Source organism: Onychostruthus taczanowskii, unplaced genomic scaffold (assembly GCF_017590055.1).
Source record: "Onychostruthus taczanowskii isolate IOZ18803 unplaced genomic scaffold, ASM1759005v1 scaffold87, whole genome shotgun sequence".
NCBI lineage: Eukaryota > Metazoa > Chordata > Aves > Passeriformes > Passeridae > Onychostruthus > Onychostruthus taczanowskii.
The window spans coordinates 569,750-589,611 of NW_024506662.1; the positions used below are offsets into that span (position 1 = coordinate 569,750).

Here is a 19,862-nt window from a genome sequence, read left to right on the forward strand (position 1 = left end):
ATTCCTGTCAGAAATACGCTGGTGACAGCAGCCTGCCTGGAGCTGAACTCATTGTAGTAAAACCCCCCGGACTGGAATGGGTGCTGCTCTTGCTCCTCACCTCCCAGGCTGTTTTTGCAGTGTGTAAACCCACAGCCAGCAGCCGTCAGGCCGTGCAGGAGGCACCGCTGGGCTGTGGGCTCCTGTCCTTTGCAGGAGGTGTCAGCCAGGCCATGGCAACGGGAGCTGGAGCCTGGAGGAGCTCAAAGAGTGGGATTAGAAGAGCTTACATCCTTTGACTGTGTACCGGATCACTGGACTGAAATCACTTTGATAGGTGCCTTTTGAGGATTTTGCAGGGTTGGTTGTTTTTTTGATTTGTTTGGGGGTTTATTTGAAGTTCCCGAGACTGGGTTGCTTTGCTCCCGAGTTTTGCAGCAATACCAGTGTTGAGTTTAGAATGGATATTAACACAATCCAGTTTCTACTGACTGTACCAGCGGGGTGCTCCTTCATGGGACACAGGACATCACCTTCAAATCCATATCAAAGAGAGAGACTCTCTTCCCCTCCCTCCCCAAAGTGGTGTGGTTGCTTTGGGAACAAGATGTGTTTCTTGCATGAGCAGCTCCATAGGTCCTTTTGTCAAGATAACTGAGTTGGTGGAAGTTTAGGTTTTTTTTTTTTTTTCCTTTCAGTGAAACAAGGAAAATCTCCCTGCAGCATACAATAGCACCCTTTTTTGTCTAATTAGCATCCTAGTATAATTTTCTTTTTTCTCTCCTATTTCTAAGACCCTAAAATTTTTTTGATAAACCACTTTTTGCACTTCTAGTATTTTATGACTAAAATTATATAAGTGTTAAAGAAATCAGTTGATAACACAGGGAAAATGGGAAGGGAAAATGGGTGGGACCTGTACTGCACGAATGGCCATTTACTTCTGTGCAGAACATGTATTGAAAAACAATGGGGAGGTCCTCAATAAACATGTGCTCATTAGAGCATTTAGTATGAAGTCATAGAAACAAAATTTTAAAAACTTATTTATGGGTAAAGCTTGGTATTACATCAAATTTTCCATGCTTGAAAGATAAGCTGTTTGTTTGTTTGTTTTTTTAAGACTAGTATAGGATAGTAATAGATTTCAGAATTAGGGACAAAACACAGAAATTTAGGACTTTTTTTTTTTTTTGACAAAATCAGTCCCTATTAGTTTTGTTCAGGTGTATTTGGCTCCTTTTAATGCCTCTGTCTGTACCCAAGGAACACTGATCAGTGCAGTTCTGTCCCTAGGCCAGCAGATAATGAAACACCTGAGCATTTCCTGAGACAGATACATTATGAAAAACAAAGTAATTGTTCTTTTTTTTTAGCATAATTCAATTCTCAGTAGTAGAAATGTGATTTTGTGTTATTGCACTTCTCCAAAATTCACTTTAATTGATCTTGTTTATTTGGACTTTCTTAAACTTGTATATGGAACATGGAAAAGCAACAGTGGTAAGAGCAACTTCTTAGGATATATTGTTATCACCCTTAACATCATGTATCTGTAAGTTCAGGGAATAGTGGAGATTTCCAGGGAAAATATTTTGTGATCTGCCTGCCCTGGATTTAAATGAAAACTATTTAAAGTGGGTTCAGCACTATTCCACTATGTGTCAACAAGAGCGATTAGCAATGAAGAGGTTTTACATGCACAACAGTCCTGTTTACTGAACAAATGCTCTCAATGAGCTTTATTTAATTAACAATCTAAAAAAAAAAACATAATAGAAAGAAGAACCTAGAAATGGTGGTTGTCCTGCTGGTGCTCAACCAATTTTTGACCCTTAAATGTACTTACAAATTTTCCTGTAATCAAAAGCACCAAACTGGGAGAGGTGAGGGTCTGTCTGAGACAGCCGTGGTTGAGCTGGTGAGGTCTTACATGCAGTTCCATTGCTGTCTTTTTTTTCCTTTATCCAAGGAAATTGCATGAGGTCAGCAATTTAGCTCCCCCAGTGATATTCTCCTGACTGCTTCATTTGGCTGCAAAGTGCTGAATTTCAGCAACCAGAAAAACTTCCAAGAGCAGGCAGTACCGTGGCATTTTTCTTAATTTTTATTTCAGCATGCTGTATGTCATTTCTGTTTCACGGAGAAATGAAAAGGTTTTTAGAGGATGAAGTAGGTTACATGCCATTAAGGAGTTCATAAGGTAAAATAATTGCTTTAAAGACATTAGGCAGAGGTTCTGTGTTATCAGCTAAGGCTGTAAAATTGTATTTACTCACTGGGTTAGCATTTCCCTGTATATGGCTTTCTTTCTGTTAATGAGCTCGTGTTCCTCGTGGGCAGTCATTTATTCCATCAGGCTTTGGAAATAAGTGTCTTAATGTTTCTTGAGAAGATTACTGAAACCAGGTAAACAAACAAAATACCACAGATTCTGTACCTATCCATGCTCAAACTGTGTAGAAAATGAAAATAGTTTGAGGAGGAGTGCAATGCAAATAACTCATGTCCATTAAATGTAAAACAGCTGTAAAACAGCTTAAACAGGGGGTGAGCATATTATACACACCATCAGGAAGTTTGTAGGGTTTACAGGCTTGTATTTGGGATGTAATTCTGGAATAACGGTTAAAACATCATTTCTTAAATCCTCTGCTTTGTCAGCATTCCTTGGTAGAAGGGTTTACCTTTTTAAAAACAGTTACTTTTGTACTTCCTCATTGAATCCATGGAAAAACAACACTTAAGGAAGCCAAATTAACTCCACTTCACACACACAAACCAGTAGCTGAAGATGGTATGTAGGGTAAGGAGGCCTTCTTGTACTGCCTGTTGAAGCTGCTGATGCTTGCTCATTTAGGAAATTTTGTCAATACAGGCTCAGAGGTGGAGAAAGGCTTAGATTTGCTGTGGCTTCTTGTGTGTCATCTAGCCTGATAGATGCTGCTTCTAAGCCACACCTGCACTATGTAAACACAACTGCTCGTGTGCATCTCAAAATTTATAAGTCTCTAGTTTTGATCTTACAGTAGTGAAAACAGATTTCATTACCTTTTTGCAATCCTTGCAGTAAAAGCAAGGCTTCAAGTTAAAACCCTGGAAAGCATTATTGTGAGGTGAGATGGGAAAGCAGAGTTTGTGGGGACATCTTTTATCACACCAGCACCTGCAGTGTCTGAGGGTATTAATTTAAAATTATCAACCAGTTGAATTTGTATTCCATTAAAAATTGAAAGATTTGCAGTAAAATTATTTATTGTTCCTAATTACAAAAGAAAAAAAAAAGAGCAGAAAGAATATTAAGCAAAACTCATCCCCACATCCACAAAAAACATCTATTTTCATATGGAAAGCCAGTTTCCTAGTAGGCATTTGTCAGGGACTAAGGCCGCTGGAGGAAAGCGGTATTACATAAATTGGATGTGCAGTTCTGAGCTAAATAAATTTTTAAATATTTTGCATAAATTAGGGACATTAAATTATGCATAATGTGCATAATTTCATCCTTTTGTAAATGATGTTCCCACAGTTAGTGACTAAAGAACGTGGTGCAGCCCCTCGAGTTGGAACAATTAGACCTTCCACAGCTCTGTCTATAGATAGATATTCCTTAAGCTCAGCCAGGGGACAGGAGCGTGTGCTAGCACTTGGCTATGATCTGCTCCCTGTTTTTGATGACTTAAGAGGGCTGTTCAGGACAGAGTATCAGCCTATATGAACACTATCAACCAGCTTGAACAAGTCAGATTATTTAATTAGCCCTATTAAGATCCTTCTATTTTTATAACTTATTTATGAGTTCTTGCTAAGCTTAGAAGGTCCAGCTTCAGATATCAAAAAGATGTTTGCAGCTTATGTTGTTAATCTTGATGGGTTTTATACTGTGTCTCCATTAAATTTTCATCCTAAGAAAACAAAAAGGGGCTGTGAAAAGCAGTTGAAGTTGGGAAATCCACATCTGGAATCCTGACCTGCGTGTTTCAGGCATTAGGGTATTTATGATGTCCATGCATGATGGACATTTGCTTGGTTGCCAAAATATGTATTGTATGCCTTTGCCTTAGACCATCAAAAATCCAGAGAATGTTTATTTAACACCCATTTGAAGTGTCTTGGTTTTCCCCAGGGGAGAAATGTTCTTCAGGCATCACGTAAAGACTGCCATGCTGTGAGTATCTTACTTGATGTCCTGTACTGAGAAAACAAGGTGATGCATGTTTTGAGCCTCTGCTTTGCCACACTTTTACTGAGATTCACATTCTGCTTTGTTCTAGTTTTTTTCAGAGAAGCAGGCAATGATTTGATGAAAGAACTATTAAATCAAACACTCGTGTTTACCAGAAAAAGACTTTTAAAGCAGTTGTGTCCAGAATTTAATACCTGTATCGTGGCTGTACCTTCAGAGTGTTTGAAAGGGCTTTAATTTCATCACAAGGGTGGGACTCTTATCTACCACCCCAAAATTAAATTCATCTGCAAAGAAAAAAAAAAAAAAGAAGTAGAATTCTGATGTGTGAATTCAGCCAATGAGCTTTTTCTCTCTAATGGAACCACTCTGGGCTAGTTTGGAAGATGAAAACTCCTTGTATGGAGTAACTTCATGATTTGGAAAAAAAAAAAAATCACTGATGGTTAAGTGCTGGCTTGTGGCTTGAAGCTCTGCCTGTTCTGGTATCAGTAAAGAAACAGTTAATTAAACAAAGATCAGTCCCTAGGTGATACTGAAACAATATATGGATTTGGAAGTAAGATTAAGGCATTTTGAAAGTGGAGAGCACCCATGTAAATTATGGTTCTGCCCAAAACTATCTCAAACAAGTGTGGTTTGGATAAATTGATGCAGATGTCATCTGCCAGCTCACTTCTGAAGGTCTTATCCAACTTTAGCTGCAGGTGAATGTACAAAATTTTATCCTCTTAGCAGGGAAGTCTGTATATATGCTTTAGTGCATTATGTCATCAGTAAATTATTTTAATAGCAAATAAGCCTTTATTACTTTTGCTCTTGCTTTATTGCATTTGCTGCTCTACATTCAATATGTACAGCACTGGCACAAGATAGCTTGCATGCTCACTAGTGCATTAGCAGGAAAGATGGAAATTGTGTTCCAAGACCACAATACTTTGAATTTGGTACTGTTAAAGCCAGAAGAAAAAAAAAAAAACCAATCAAAAAACCCCAACAGTTGCTGCACATCAGGCTCTGGTATAAAGCTAGGAAATAACAGCTTATAAATGAAGCAAGTTTCTCACAGAATCATAGAATATACTGAGTTCAAAGGACCCATCAGGATCACTGAGTCCAGCTCCTGGCCCTAATTCTGGAAAGTGCCAAGATGAGACAAAATTAACACTGCTTCCAAAGTACCAGGGTGTTTTTGGAGACAGCTTTCAGGTTAAAACAGAACTGTGGGCAATTCAGGATAGCAATATAAATTTAAAAAGGGACAATGATAAAGAATGTAAAAGATAGTTAGCATAGTATTTGCATATGGAGAGTATTGATCAAGTGAACTCTGCACATAGGTTTAGGCGACACTGAAAAAACCCCACCCCTTGCTCCACAATTAAATATTGAATAGTACACAGAAATAACATGGAATTTGAAAACTGAGATAAATTTAATGTGGTTTAATGTTATTTTGATCAACGTGCTGAATAAAGTGCCTACTGTAGTAATCTGCTTTGCCTGCATATATACCTGTCTGGCTGAAGGGATTTATGATGCTGCTGGGGAGCATTGCATGCAGCAACTGCAGCACTAGGATAAGCAGCAGTCTCAAAGAGATGGGCCTGACATGGAGAGGAACAGAACTTTGTATAAACAGCCAAAGGAAAAAAACACACAGTTTAGTTTGAAAGCAATCTTTCACTTGCCAAATTAATTTTAACATCATGTGTGTGGAGTAGAGGTTTCTGTAGAACCCGAGGAAGGTCTTGTACACTCCAGTGTGCCATTTTTTGCACTGGCATCACATGTGGTAAGAGGACACCAGCTCTCCTGCAAGCCTGACCTGGTTGCCTGAGGAAGACAGAGCCCTGTCCAAGCTTTCACTCTTGCTGGCAAAAGGTGAAGTAGGAACAACTGGGTTGATTTACTGAAGTTGCTTTGGATTTGTACCCTACTGCCTCACAGGCAAAAATGTCACATAAAAAAGCCATTTTATTTAAGACTGTCATACAGTTTTCTCTTTAAATGCCAACTTTTTTATACCCTTATGACCTTGTGTGGCATCACTGGAGTTGGTACATACCATTACCAGGCACTTCTGGCTTAGGTGCCTCAGAAGGCAAAGTACTCACTGAGTGTTGTTTTACCTTTTTCACAACACAAATTTGGAGCCAACTAAGACAGAGGTTTTCAAATACCTTGAAAATCCAACAAAACCTGTTTAATTTTGTAACCGGAGAACTGCTGGCAAAGAACTAGGCCCTCTTGCCAGTGACCCAGCCATTTCATGGAATCAGATATCAGGGATGCCCCTGTGTGAGTGCAGACAAAGAACAGGTCTGTCCAGTCCCTCTGTGTCATTTTCCTTCCCTGCTCATTGCTTGGGAAGCTTTTTGCACGTCAACATAATGAGGCTCCACATGCTCAGTCTTGGCCATCTTGCCCTTCCCTAGACTGGCACCTGATGGGACAAAATAGTCTTGTTTGGTGCATTGCACTGAGCTGAGTGTTACACTCCCCTTTCCAGGGATCCATTCAATGCTCCATGCAAAGGAGACATGGTTTGTACCAGGTCAGTAAGGAAGCACAGTGCTGCTTGCCTCCACTGCTCAGGAAACTGCAGGAGACATTTCTGAAAGTGATGTGTCAACAATTCCATGGTACAGGGAGTTTGGAGAGGAACTTCCCTAGGCACATCTGGAAAATGAGGATGAAAAAAATATATGTTACTGTAAATTTTGGGTCTGTGCAGTTAGATGGATCCCTGGTAGGAGATTCATTTGAAGGCTGACTGCTGAAACCATTAGTCTCAGTGTTGGTCACTCTTTCTTCATCTCTCATTCTTCACCACTCTTAGGAAAACAGGCCAAGCACCACTAAAATTCTTACAGAATTAAACTGCATTTGGTATACATTCCTTCTTGTCTGAGATATTGTCTGAAATATTAAATTTTTTCATTTGCTGTTTCTTTAAAAAAACCCTGTACTTCAGAGGGTTGTAACTCCACGCCTTCCCTCCCTTTCATTGTTCACACTGTTTGCTGTTGTGAAAACTTTTTTTCCAAGTGATTAATAATGAAGAAAACCTGCAAGGGCAATACTGTTAACCTGAACACAGAGAGGTGAAGCTCATGACCTGAGAAGTAGGAGCTTCCGAGTGGGTTTCTTATCAGAGCACTGCAGAGGTGCAGCATACTTTTGAAGTAGTTTTTCAACTTCATTCATGAATAAGACCAGTATTTTTCATAGTTAAGTTACGTATGAAAAGGTGGGTATTTTATTATTTCCTTTTTTCTTAGTTTTTAAAAGCTTGATACATGTAGTGTTGGATCAAGGCACACACAAGACTGGCCAAAGGGCGTACAAAGCACTTTGGTTTTTAGTTGAACAGAATGATTATTGCAACAAAGAGTGGCTTGGGGTTTAAACATGAAATAGCTCGTAGTTCAGCAGGAAGGCAGAAAGAAACATGTTACCTTACAGATTTACCAAGGAATTTCTGGATAACTGTGACAGTAATGGGCAGTATTCCTGACTGTAACAGCATTACACTGAACACAGACTCGTATATGCTTCAGAATAGCTGCATTCTCCATTTGTCTGCTCACCTTTGGGACCATACTTTTTGAGACCTTGCTTTTATTGCCTTGGGTTTTGTCCTGCTCTCTTTTCTTGTGAAACTGCACTTTCAGCCCTTTCTCTTTTCAAAGCAGTTTCAAAGTGTTTTCTCTGTCTTCCTGCCTTTGTCTCCCAAATGCCTGTGAGCATCCATCACTATTTTGTCTGTAATATACAGACCACTGATTCTGATAACTAAAAAAACTATTCCTGAACTGTATCTACCCCCTTGGTTTGTAGAGCCTACCACTTTATTTTTAATTTCTTTGTTAGGAATTTGATTATGCTTTCCTCTAGGGATTACGTTTTTATTTTAACGCTTGTCAAAAGCTTCAGTCTCGTGCATATCATCAATTTGATTATTCTAATTTAAACTGGATTTCACTACTGTTGAATGGATATATCCAGACAGCTGATATTGCCCATTACTACACACATTTTTGTTTATTGAATATTGTTGTGGTTTACAGATTTAATAGACCCAACACTTGAAGTTCTGTGAGCTTTTGTAACCACTTTTTGATCTTCCTGACTTGCCAGGTTTAACATTATTTTATTGATACCAAAGTGAAAAATGACCTGTGCTTACACTTACAAGGATCTCAGATGAATGTTCTGACTGCTCAACACGGCAAGAAAATTCACTTTCACAGTCAACAAGTCATCTTACTCAGTAGAACACAAAAGTTAAATGGTCTGTAACTTCAATATTAGCAAGGAAAATACAGTACAAATTACTAAAAAATACTAAAATATAGAATTGTGGTCAGGTATCCCCACTACATTAATCGCAGCAGTAGCCTGAAATTTGAAACTTTTAATAAAAAGTTCTTAAATATAAATTATATGGCAAATGTACAGTACATTGCTTTGTCAGTCTTTTAATCCAGTGTTTTGCAGTAGAACAGCAACCGTTAAGTCAGTCTTTTCTTGTTTTCTTTAAAAAACAAAACAAACCCAAAAAACCCAACAAAACCCAAACCAGTCTTTCACGTCCCTCAGTATCATGAGTGTGAATGATCTGAATCTGGAATACCACTGTCTCTGTAGCTCCTGTTACTACTGCTTTCACTGTGGCTGTTCTTGTACAGATTCATGCCATTAGGTGGGAAAATGGTGTGTATTACAAATTCCTCCTTGGACACTTGGTCACTGGTTATTGGTATCATCTGGAAAGAAGTCTCCCTGATTTCCAAGATGGAGTTATCCTTCTTGGTTCCTGCTTCGGCATAGTCATCTTTTCTCCGGCGTCCCTTGCTGTAGGTGCAGTTCCGGGAGAACAGGGACCCGTTTCTGTGCACGTACCAGCAGACCAGGGCCAGCAGCCCTATGGCCACCAGCGCCACCACGCCGCCGATGATGGCGGCCAAGGGCAAGCTGGAGTTTTTGTAAGGTTCTTTCTCCTGCTCCCGATTGAGGGTGGTGGTAGGGTTGTACATCTTAAGAGGCGCCGTCTCGGTCTCGATGCATTCGGGCGTTTCATCGGAGAGATAGATGTTGCTGGTTTCCATGGGAACCATGCACACACGGTATGGTGACTCTGGTTCGAGAGCCGTGAGCAAATAGTCGTTTCTGTCGCCTGTAACTATAGTTTCAGTTATAGATCCAAAGGCAGGGCTGTGACCCATCTTGAGCCAGCTCAGTCTCAAAGCAGTCATTGGTAGTGCAACTTTCCAGGAGATGTGAATAGTCTCCGTGCTTACGGATTTCACAAATATTGTAATGATTTTGCGTACCGGGCTTGCTGTGGTTCTGTAGTTTTTATTTAGGTTGGGAGTCTTGATGTCTGGTTGTTTGGTCACAGAAATGGGCCAGTGTCCCTGGGCTGGGTATAACGTGTTTGGTACTGCAGTAGTGATCTGGACGGTGCTTATCACGCTATCGTCCTTACAGTCAAACAGTTCTGCGCTGAGGTCTTTGATAGCCATTCCACGTACTTTTTCTGGTGCCTGACACATCAGTCCACGTACGTTCACTTTTAAAGGCAGTGACTGTAACCAGTCACGTACCCATTTCATTTTGCACCCACAGTGCCAAGGGTTGTTGCGAAGAAAAAGTTGAGTGATGTTGTCCAGATCATCAAAGACACCCTGAGGTAAATTGCTGAGATTGTTATTGGACATATCTAGTCGATACAATTGCCTTAAGTAAGAGAAAGCATTGGGTGGCACACGGTTGATGTGGTTTTCTTGGAGATAAAGCTTTCTTAGGTTTGTTCCCGGCAAATTCACTGGTGCAGCTGTGAGTGAATTGCGGACCAATGACAATTCTGTAAGATTGACTAGATTAATGAAGACTTTGTCTCCTAATCCATGATTATTTAGAAGATTTCCATCTAAAACAAGGCGTTTTAGATTTGTAAGGTCTTGAAGGGACAGCTCAGAAATTGTGGAAATACGATTATCATCCAAGCGTAGCTCTTCTATGGTTTTAGGCAAACCCCAGGGAATGGTGCTAAGGTGATTTCGAGAGAGAAAAAGAAGTCTGAGATAGATGTTGTCCCGGAAAGCTCCATCCTCGATGCTAACGGCAGAAACAGAATTATCATCCAAATGCAGTTCTTCCAGATAAGGAATTTTTGAAAGTGAATCATAAGTAATGGTCCTTATATTGTTCTCCTGCAAATGCAGTTCCTTAATGTACTTAGGGAGGTTAGTGGGGAATTCATCTAGGCTGTTGCGGTATAAATATATTCTTTCCACCCTAAGCAAGTTCTTCAGTTCTGAAGGAATCCCAGCATTATTTATTTGATTGTTCTGAAGGAAGAGGGTAGTTGCATCCTCTGGGATTCCTGTAGGAATAGACGTCAAATCGCGATCATTACAATATATGAAACCCACATCACAGCGACATACTGAAGGGCATGGTTTGGCACTAACAGAATAAGGTGCCATGTCAAGTAACAGCCCTATTTTAGTCCAAACTAGGAAGATGCTCCAGGTAACACTAATCATGGTCAGGAATGATGAGATTTCTATACAGTTCTGATCTTCAACAATCTAAAAAAACCAAACAAACAAAATTATCCAGATCATCAGTGAAGAAACCGCAATAAAAAAATCAACATTACAGAAGACATCTGAAACACACATTAAACCAAAATTCAAGTGCGTAGATGCATTCTACTCTCTTTTCCTTACATCAATAATTCTACTACTTGTACTAATTCAATTAACTAAATAGGTTATTCTGCATAGTGATTGAAAATAATATAATCAAGTATGCCTGATCTGTGAATTATTTTGCTTAAGCAACAAGACTTTCTAAGGATTCCTTCCCATTTCATGTGTACCGACAATCTTTGTTCACAGATACCAGATAAGAACAGAACTGAAGTCACACCAGAGTTCAAGTAAATCATTCTATATCTGAAAGATAAGAAGTAATTCCTAAGCCAGCTAACTTCCTCAGGAGCCCTTAAGTGAACTATAAAACCCTTACCAAACCCACAAGTCTAGTGGTAGCTATTTCAGAAGTTCAAAAAAAGCCCTAAAAGCGAAGCATAAAATGCAGACAAAAGAGTGAGGGCCAGTGAAGACATTTTCCCAAGTCTTTCCCAGTGCTCAACTTCACAGTGTGTAACTTACAAGTACTATGGACTATTTTGCTTGCTTTTCAAGCTTAAGTGACTGCTCAGAAAGGTGAATGTTACAACTAAGAGGTAACTGGTAGAGCTATGGCTTTCTAGTTCACTGGATGAAATATTTAATTACATGCTTAATTTCATGTTTAAATATTTGTCATTCTCGAAAGTCGTCTTACTAAGTAGCACACTCACAAGAGTCTATTTGGCAGGTTTAACCACATTTTCCCTTCTTATTACTACCATAGTAGAAATTAACTCTTTAGACTGAGACTGTACTTTGCATTAGTAGTGTGTTTGTACACTGAGCTCAGGTAATTAGCATTTTTATAGCTTTTAAGACAACATAATTCAATTACCATTGTAATTAGGGTTGTGAGAACTCCTGCGAGATGACCTATGCATTAAGCGGTGTCATGACCTTTTCTCTTATGGGTTCGTGTATTAATTGAACTTTATTCTCAGAGGCATGAAAAGGAAAATAAATTTATATTGATCCTACCGTATTTAAAGGTATGAGTAAATTTTGTGCTTGAGGATATCCAGCAAAGGGATGTCTTTCTGCCCAGTCACTCTTACGGTTTACTCCATGGAGCAGTTTTTTCTCGATGGTGTTTACTCAGATGGTCCTTGGTGGTGGTGGTGTGTGTTTCCTGGCACGACACTCAATGAGCATTCCAACCAAGATTTATCATGGTACATAAGCACACCAGGCCCCAGCGTAGAAAAGCTTCAGCTTCCTTCTATTTTAGTCCTCATGTAAAGTCTGTGAATGAAGAGCCTCTTTTGTTTGGTTTAATGCCTTTAGCAGGAATTACTTTCTTTGTAACTCTTGCAAACTCTTCTGTGCCGCGTCGTAGTCAGAGGAGGGAACTTTAGTGCCGCGTGATAGAAACCATTCATTATGCTGAGGCTCGAAGGATTGTAGCCTCTTCAGGAGGTCAGGAAAGGGATACTTTTTCCTATCCAGAATTATCCAAGTATGACCTTTGTACAGTAGCTACATCCTGATACATCCACACCTTTTTCAGAGAACCATTTTCCAACTCTCGCTTTTTAACACTTCTTCCAAATTTGTAATGCAGGAAAGAATTCCTCCTGTGCTGCAAGAATGCAAGTTACTTTACCACAGAAACATCAGGCAATTCAGATGGTTTTCTTCATTATAAAAAACCCCCACAAAAATATGATTTCCTTCCCAGAAAACTCCCCTTTGAAAGCTTTCCTCGTACTCCTAATGTCCTGCAAAAGTAAAAACAAAAAAATTGTAATTAATAACAACTGGTGCACACTAGTTTTAAGGGCTGCATCCCCTGTACATGAGTAGCACACCTTGTTTCCCCAAGGCACTGGTATTTCAGCAAAATCAAGAAAGCTCTTTCAAAAAATGTTTTGGTGTGTAGTTTCATGTTACTGCAGTTTTGCTGGAACTGTATTTTCCCTTGTTTCAGTAGAAAAATAAAGGCAGAGAGTAATAAAATATTGGTAAATTATGTTTTTCATCTGATGTCAAATGCCAATGCTACCTCCTTGGAGGAGGCCAAAATGTTTGCTTGCTTTGTGTTCCTGGTAAATAGATGTATTCTCCTTGGTTTTAAGTGTAAAAGGAGCTAATTACTCTTCACTAGCTACTGGGTGAAAGGGAAAGCATTTTTGCCAAAGTATTGTATGAATACATTTCCCACTTGTAGCATGTTGATTCTGAGCTAGGGATTAGCCAGGCATCTGTGTTTGCTTTTTGGCAATACATAGGTGGGTTTAGTCTGTAAAATTTCTAAAAAGAAAAAAACTATTTCTTTCATTTGTACTTCTTACAGAACGCTAATTATTTCTTAAACAGCATTTTTAACTTGGGCTACTTTGTATCACTACTGCATACAGTATCCAGTGAGATACCAAGCCCCCAGCAAGTTTGTAGGTAGCATGTCTGAAATAAAAGTGGTTAAACATGAAACGAAAAAAATCCTTAACGTGTACTTGCTTTTCCCTTTTGTGACATCACGTTTGTCCAAGGGACTGAGCACAATCCTCGGAACCAAAATACTTGGCAGGAACAGCGTGCTGAGTAATGCTTGCCTAGCTGCCTTCCTGGGAGCAAAACTAGAGCATCTTCTGCTCCTCTGTAAAATACTTGACCTAAACACAAGCACTCTCTGTTTTAAAAATGTCCTTTGCAATTTGTAGCACCTCTGTTATGAAACAGACCAGTCATATTCCTTACAGCAACACAGAATATGCAGTGATTGATATATTTAAATAAATACAAATTCTGCTGCTCTTTTTCATAGAAAAATGTTAACCATTAAAAAAAACCCCAAAGCCCCCTATTTGAGAGATGGTGTGACTACCAGTGAGGGAGTGGAAAAGACTCCTGCTGCTGCTTTTGTGCTCCTCTGAGCTTTGTTTTCAGCATCTTGTTTTCAGCAGTTGTCCAATGGAAAAAAAAAAAAACAAAACTCAAAAAGAGAGACCCCCACGGTGGCATAAATAACTATTTTTATGTATACTTTATTTAAGGCAAAAACACAGTCTATGTAGCCACATTTTAGAACAGAAGGGAATGCATGTTTAGTAGTAACTTATGTAATTTGGGTAAATTATATAATCATTATGAAATGGAACAAAAAAGCTCTGTATTCTTCCAGTGTCTAGTTTTCTTGCTCTGTATTACTCAAGTGTTTGGGGAAAGAAGACCAGGCCCTATTCCTAAAACTTTGAAATACAGAACAACTTAACAGCTGTAGAAAAAAATGGTGTCTCTTAGGAACTAATGTGAAGTCGTGATAGAAAGTATTTTCTGGAAGGGTATGGTGAAATAGGAATATAAATTCCTTTAATAGGCCTTTGAAGGCTACAATAACTTTTAAGTACTTCAAATCATAAATTTTCTTTAGAACTCTGAGCTGTAAAAAACTTGTTAGTATTAAGCAAAATGTTGGCTCTAGTATGCATACATTACATAGATAGAAGCACACAGCAAGTCCATTTATTTTACCTTTCTAGCACATAAACTGTTTCCTCTGTGCTTCATTTGATAGTCATCTCTTCATTTATTGCCACTATTATAATAGCAGTAATGTGTAGGATTAAAATGAAAGCACTAAAGCTCATTAAGTTCCTGGAATTTTTTTTATCCTCTCTCTCAAAATTACATGAAAACAAGAGCAAGAAAAAGAAAAGGTCTCTTTGGAGAAGACGACACTGTTTCAAAAATGTGGATTAAGACTATACCCCCCACTCCCTTTTCTAAACTTAGAATAGTTTTCTTCAGGTCTTGATTGTTTGATATCTTGCATTTCCCTTTTACATCTCAAGCTGTAGCTGAAAACAATGTTTTTGCATATCAAAGGCTCCAGTGATCTGTCTACAGAGAAGAAGGGAATCGTGCTGCCATGCTCCAACTTTCCCCTTCTTGAGCTGTCTCTAAATATTCCCTGACACCAAGTCATTATAGCTGATCCGGCAGGATGAAAAGAAAAGTGACCCCCACTGGTACAGACACTGCGTCCAGGTTTCTGCAGCATCAGATTGGGAGGCTTCATGGACACATGGTTTTGAAAGAAGCCATTATTTTTGAGCAGACCAGATTTTAGAAACTGTGCTAATAATTTTTAAATGCAAAAATCAGTCCTTGTTTTTTGGTAACAAAAGTAACATTGGAAAAACTGAACAGGAGCCTTTTTGCTCTTTATTCCAAGTTGAATGTTTTCCTGAACTTTTCTGAACCACATGGTTAAATTAGTTTTCCTGGGACTGTGTGGACCTTGCATGTGGGCTTACTGCTGTGGTACAACAAAGGGGACATCTGATTTTAAAATGTTCAACATAAGTTGAGCTGTTAAAAAAAAAAAAAGTACATAAGAAGAACATTGTATTTACCCTGAAGTATGGAGTCCAGCTGCGCTCGCTGGACTATATGCAGGCAATGGCTTAACAAAATATATTTGAAAAGTTTGGATTCTTTCTAAAAACAGTGTCAAAGATATCTTTCCAAGCTAATATAAAATGTGAATAAAATCAAGACCTGCCTCACTTGAGGTCACACAATGCTTATTTGAATTTCTAATCTAGCTCTGTGTTCTCCAGCAGTAACTCTGGTAGCTCAGTGGCTTCTTTCTTACCATCAAAGTAACAGAGGAAAGGGAAACTACTAGGTATTTTTAGGTTGTAAAAGACAAAGCTATTATTCAAAGCCACCACTAGAATGTACATACTTGATAAGCCAATTTGCTTAACCAGTGTACTTCTATTCAAGAATTAGCTCTGTATTGTTTAGAATCTGAAACATACCAGAAACACAAAATGTGCTTATTTTTAAAAATACTTGTGAAGTCCATCTACTGCTTATAATGTCAGTTGTGCTTACAAAGGCCATGCTGCAGCTTAAACAGCTTCACCAACTTTTTTTTTCTTTTTCAAAGAAGTTCCACAGTGCTAATCTAGACTTAAAACAATGTCCACACTTTGTTTTCTTTAAGTGTATTACTCAGGGTTAGTTGATAGTGACAGCGAAATGCTTTCTAAGCACCCTGTCTAGGAGCTGCAATTTCCACGATCATCGTATTTCAGGAAGGTGCCCCAGCCTTTTGTTTGGCGCTAGGCAAGCAGAAGGTCCTCTAGCTGTCTCTCCAAGGGGCAAAAAATGCAAAGGAGTTTGTTAAAGTGAGAGTGAGCCCTTCGGTCAGACTGTATCACGTTAGGGAAATTTGTTGTTACTGTTTTTTGTTGGAGATTTCATTTACTGGCAGAAAACTTGCTCCCACTTCTTCTGCAGTAGGAATAATACTGCTTGTGTCTTATTAAGTCTAACTCAAGTGTCCTAAAAAATGCAAATTTTTATGTGATCTTCCCTCAAATGCAAGTAAATCTGACTTAGAAATTAATTCTAAGTAAAAGCTTGACTCCACGCCCAAGATCAGCCAAACCTGTATTTAATGTAGAGGATGGAAATGAACTATAAGTGGCTCTCTTCTGAAGTTTACTTCTAAAATGTTTCCTAGTTTTGAAGATGCTGGGTTGAAAAGACCCAGACTATTACTTTATTCCTTCTCACTCTCTTGTTTTGACTAGTCTGCTGCAGGAAAGGTTGCACGTTAAGAAAACACTTTGAGGGAGGGTCTTTTGCAATGGATTTTTGGTTTGTGTTTTAGTTCTCTTTGAGTTTTTAGCCAATTACGGCTTCTAGGTTTTCTTTCTGAGAGCTGCTGCTGAGGTAACTTGTCTGGGCATTAAATAAAAGAATAGAGAACAAATGCTGCCATTGTTTCAAGGGAAAAAAATCTGGTTTTCCCCTCTTGACAAGTTTAGGTAGAATTATACCTGATAGGGAGTTTCTGGCACAAAATTCCCGACATGTAAAAACAATACTTGAACACTAGATAAAGTTTCAGTAGTTTTGTTTCTTTCCTTTTTAAAGCAGCTGTTTGCTCATCTCCTGATTACTAACTTTGCTCCTCAAAAAAATTAGAAAAAATGTGAAGCTGTAAGAATGTTTGAATTCTTACAGCTCATGAAAGGCAGAAGAGAGTCATGCCATAAGATATGTACTGAACACTTTTCAAGATTCCTGCCCTGAGTGGTATTTGGCTGCTTTTAAAAAGAAATGTAAGCAATCACATATTAATTCTTCCGTGCATTCCTGCGCTTTGAAGTGATTAAGGAAAAAACTTAAGAGCTAACTAGCCATTAGCATCCATGCTTCCTGCTACAAGGAGACAAAGATGGCCATCTCCCAACTGAAGCCACTTCAAATAACTGCAACTGCAAAGTTTGCAAACTCCAGCAATTGCTTTGATTAGTCACCATTGCCTTACACAATATCAGACAACTTTTAGCTACTGGTGACAGGAAAAAAAACCAAACCAAACAAACACCAAAAACCCCAACCCAGAAACTCATCTTTATTTCGTTCTTCCTGTAAAATGTATCCACTTTATTTCTGGAGATCAAAGCTCTCTGTGAGTTTACTAGAGTTTTTTGCCCACTGGGGGGTGGTACATGCTACAAAACCTGTGCTTTTAAGAGCCACAAGTCAGATGTTTTTTGCTGCTGTCCAGTCTTCTCTGCTTTAATTACAACAAAGTCTCCTGTTGAGAAAAAGAGAGGCAGCTTGCAAAGGAGGGAGTTATAAAAAAATAAAATTAATCACTCTTCTAGAGAGTTTACAGAATTTCCCATGTTGATTACTTGCAGTATCTATCTGGTTGTTTTCCAATTAAAATGGCATAAGTGTACAAAAAGGAAAAAAAAAAAAACCAAAAAGAAAGAGAAATAGCATTTTAAATATATTCCAAGGGCTGTCACTGTTTCTAGTATACAGGAGGAGCACAGAAGACAGGAAAAAATACAGCTTTTAGAAGTGATTAAATGTGGATGGAAAAATAAAAAAGCTTGATAGCAGCATGAAGTAGGATTAGAATAAACCCAGTGTATTTCAAGATAATTGGCTTTCTGTAAACCCAGGTATACCTTTTGTTTATGAAATATTTGAAACCCTATCTTAAACAGGGCTGTATTGTATGGGTTTGGAATAAATTAAAGCAAACTTGAAGGTGGGTTTTCTTTTGAGGGAGAAAAGGGCACTGAAAGCTCTTGAGTATGACCTAATGTGTGGCATATATTGACAAGGAAAACACAGACTGATCTTTCTGTTTTCTAGCAAATAATTATTTTCTTTATACACTTGAATTGACAAATGCATTTTTCAGTCTAATTCAAAGAAATGTTCATTAAGATGCCATATCCCCAGGCAATAGATGGGGAGCATAACTGATACTTCTATCTTTCTGGGCAGTATATTTTAAACAAGGAAATTGGGGTCAGGATAATGAACTGTTTTTTTAAGTCGGAACATTTTCAGCCCCTTCATATAAAAAGGTGTACGTGGAAATGCAAAATCTGAATCTTGTTTCAAAGAGGCAAAGTGAAAATGCATTCGGCTAATGTGCAGGAATAAGATTTAACTGTAAAGTAATTCTGCATTTTGGTGTGAATCTGGTGTAGAAAATACTCCACTGTACTCTGTTAACTGACCAGAACTGATCCCTCGCAGAAGGGAAGCGACTTGCCTTCAGCCCGAATTAATAACCCGTCGGTAACAGCATTCCATGAATTAGTTAATTACATACACTCGTCCTCGCGTTTGCAACACTCCTTGCAACTTTGCCTGGATGTGCCAGGGTTGAGCTCAAACCCCTTTGCGGTCTGAGAGATTAAAATTGAGGCGACCTCAAAGAGCAGGACTGAGCCAGAAAGGCAGCTGTCTGTGCAAGAGCTGAGCTTTTATTCACCAAGGGGATGAGCTTGGAAACTAAGCAGGAATCCAAAAAAAGAACCAGCCAACCAACCCCAAAATCAGAAAGCTGTGCCTGCTTGCTGTGAGCTACGGCAGATGCTTAGAAGCAAGACCACTGCGTTGGGAAATGCAGGAATACTTGGGCTCTGCCTGATCAACTAAGTTGCAGCTCCTAATTGCATTTGAGGAAAAGGGATTAAAAAAAAAGATTTTGGCATATCCAGTGAAACGATTTTTGAGGTCAGAATCACGTAGAGAGGAGGTGTGCACCGTAGTGAATTATTTATTTGCAAGCCATTTATAAATTAATTAGCTGTGCCTGTACGGAGGGCACACAATCACTTAATACACTGAAAACAGCTGAAAAGTTGATTAGAACTAGACGAGAACCTATGGAATAGCAGGAGGATTAGCAGCCAGCCCTTCTTCCCAAAGAAAGTGGGGCGTCGGGGCGGGAATTTGGGCCTGTTGCATTCTTTCTGTGCAACCATTTTGTTGCCCATCTTCTCGCCCGCAGACTTTGTGGTGCGGGGGACAGCGCTGCGCAGGGGCGCGAACGCATCGCCTCGATTCTTTTTTTATTTTTTTTAACAGATGCAGCAAGAAGGGATGGAGGGAGGGGGAAGTTCCTCAACCGTGGGAGCGATGCGGGGTACGCGCAGGAGCACCCCCCACCATCCGCGTTAAAACGCGCGGCCGGGGGGTCCCAGCGCCGCGGGGCGCGGGCGCTGCTCTGCGGGTCCCCCGCGCTGCTTTCCGCCCCCGCGCAGGGCGGGTTTGCGCTGCCTCCTTCTCCTGGGGCCGGCGCAGCGCAGGCACCGCACGCCCAGCTCGGGGAACCCCCGGGTGCGCTCCAGATGTGCGGGCTAAGCCCTCTGCGCTCCTGCGCGCCGCGCACCCCGCCGGGAGGGAGCGCGGGCGGGCTCTCCCCGCCGCAGCGCCGTGCCCGCACTCCGGGCGGTGGTGTAGGGAGCGCGCCCAAACTTCCCTCCACATCCTCCCGCTTCGCTGCGCCCCCCGACCCGCGCAAGTCCCGCGGAGGAGAAGAAGCGGTTATCCCGCGCTTACCTGCGGAGAGGCGCGCGAAGGGAGGCGGTCCCGGCGGCGGTCGCGACGGGGCCGGGAGCGGAGCGCGCTGCGGAGCGGGCGCTGCGCTGTCGCGGAGCGGGCGCGGACGGAGCTCGGCGCGCTCCCCTCAAGTCGCGGCGGCAGCGGCG

General features: G+C 40.1%; 2 protein-coding genes across 4 annotated transcripts in view; one reads left to right on the forward strand and one right to left on the reverse strand.

Annotated features, from left to right (window-relative positions):
• Positions 1 to 19,862, forward strand: part of MACROD2 (mono-ADP ribosylhydrolase 2) — an 852,083-nt gene that overhangs the window by 91,853 nt on the left and 740,368 nt on the right. The window lies entirely within an intron of this gene.
• Positions 7,405 to 19,850, reverse strand: FLRT3 (fibronectin leucine rich transmembrane protein 3). Its single transcript, XM_041425152.1, has 3 exons — positions 19,714 to 19,850; positions 11,854 to 12,593; positions 7,405 to 10,767 (listed from the first exon to the last, which is right to left on the reverse strand). Exon 3 carries the CDS (start codon positions 10,720 to 10,722, stop codon positions 8,773 to 8,775), a length of 1,950 nt encoding a protein of 649 aa, XP_041281086.1. The 5' UTR covers positions 10,723 to 10,767; positions 11,854 to 12,593; positions 19,714 to 19,850; the 3' UTR covers positions 7,405 to 8,772.

What these genes read in the sequence shown, in the direction of transcription:
- FLRT3 (XM_041425152.1), bottom strand. Translation starts at nt 10,722, where the DNA reads ATGATTAGTGTTACCTGGAGCATCTTCCTAGTTTGGACTAAAATAGGG.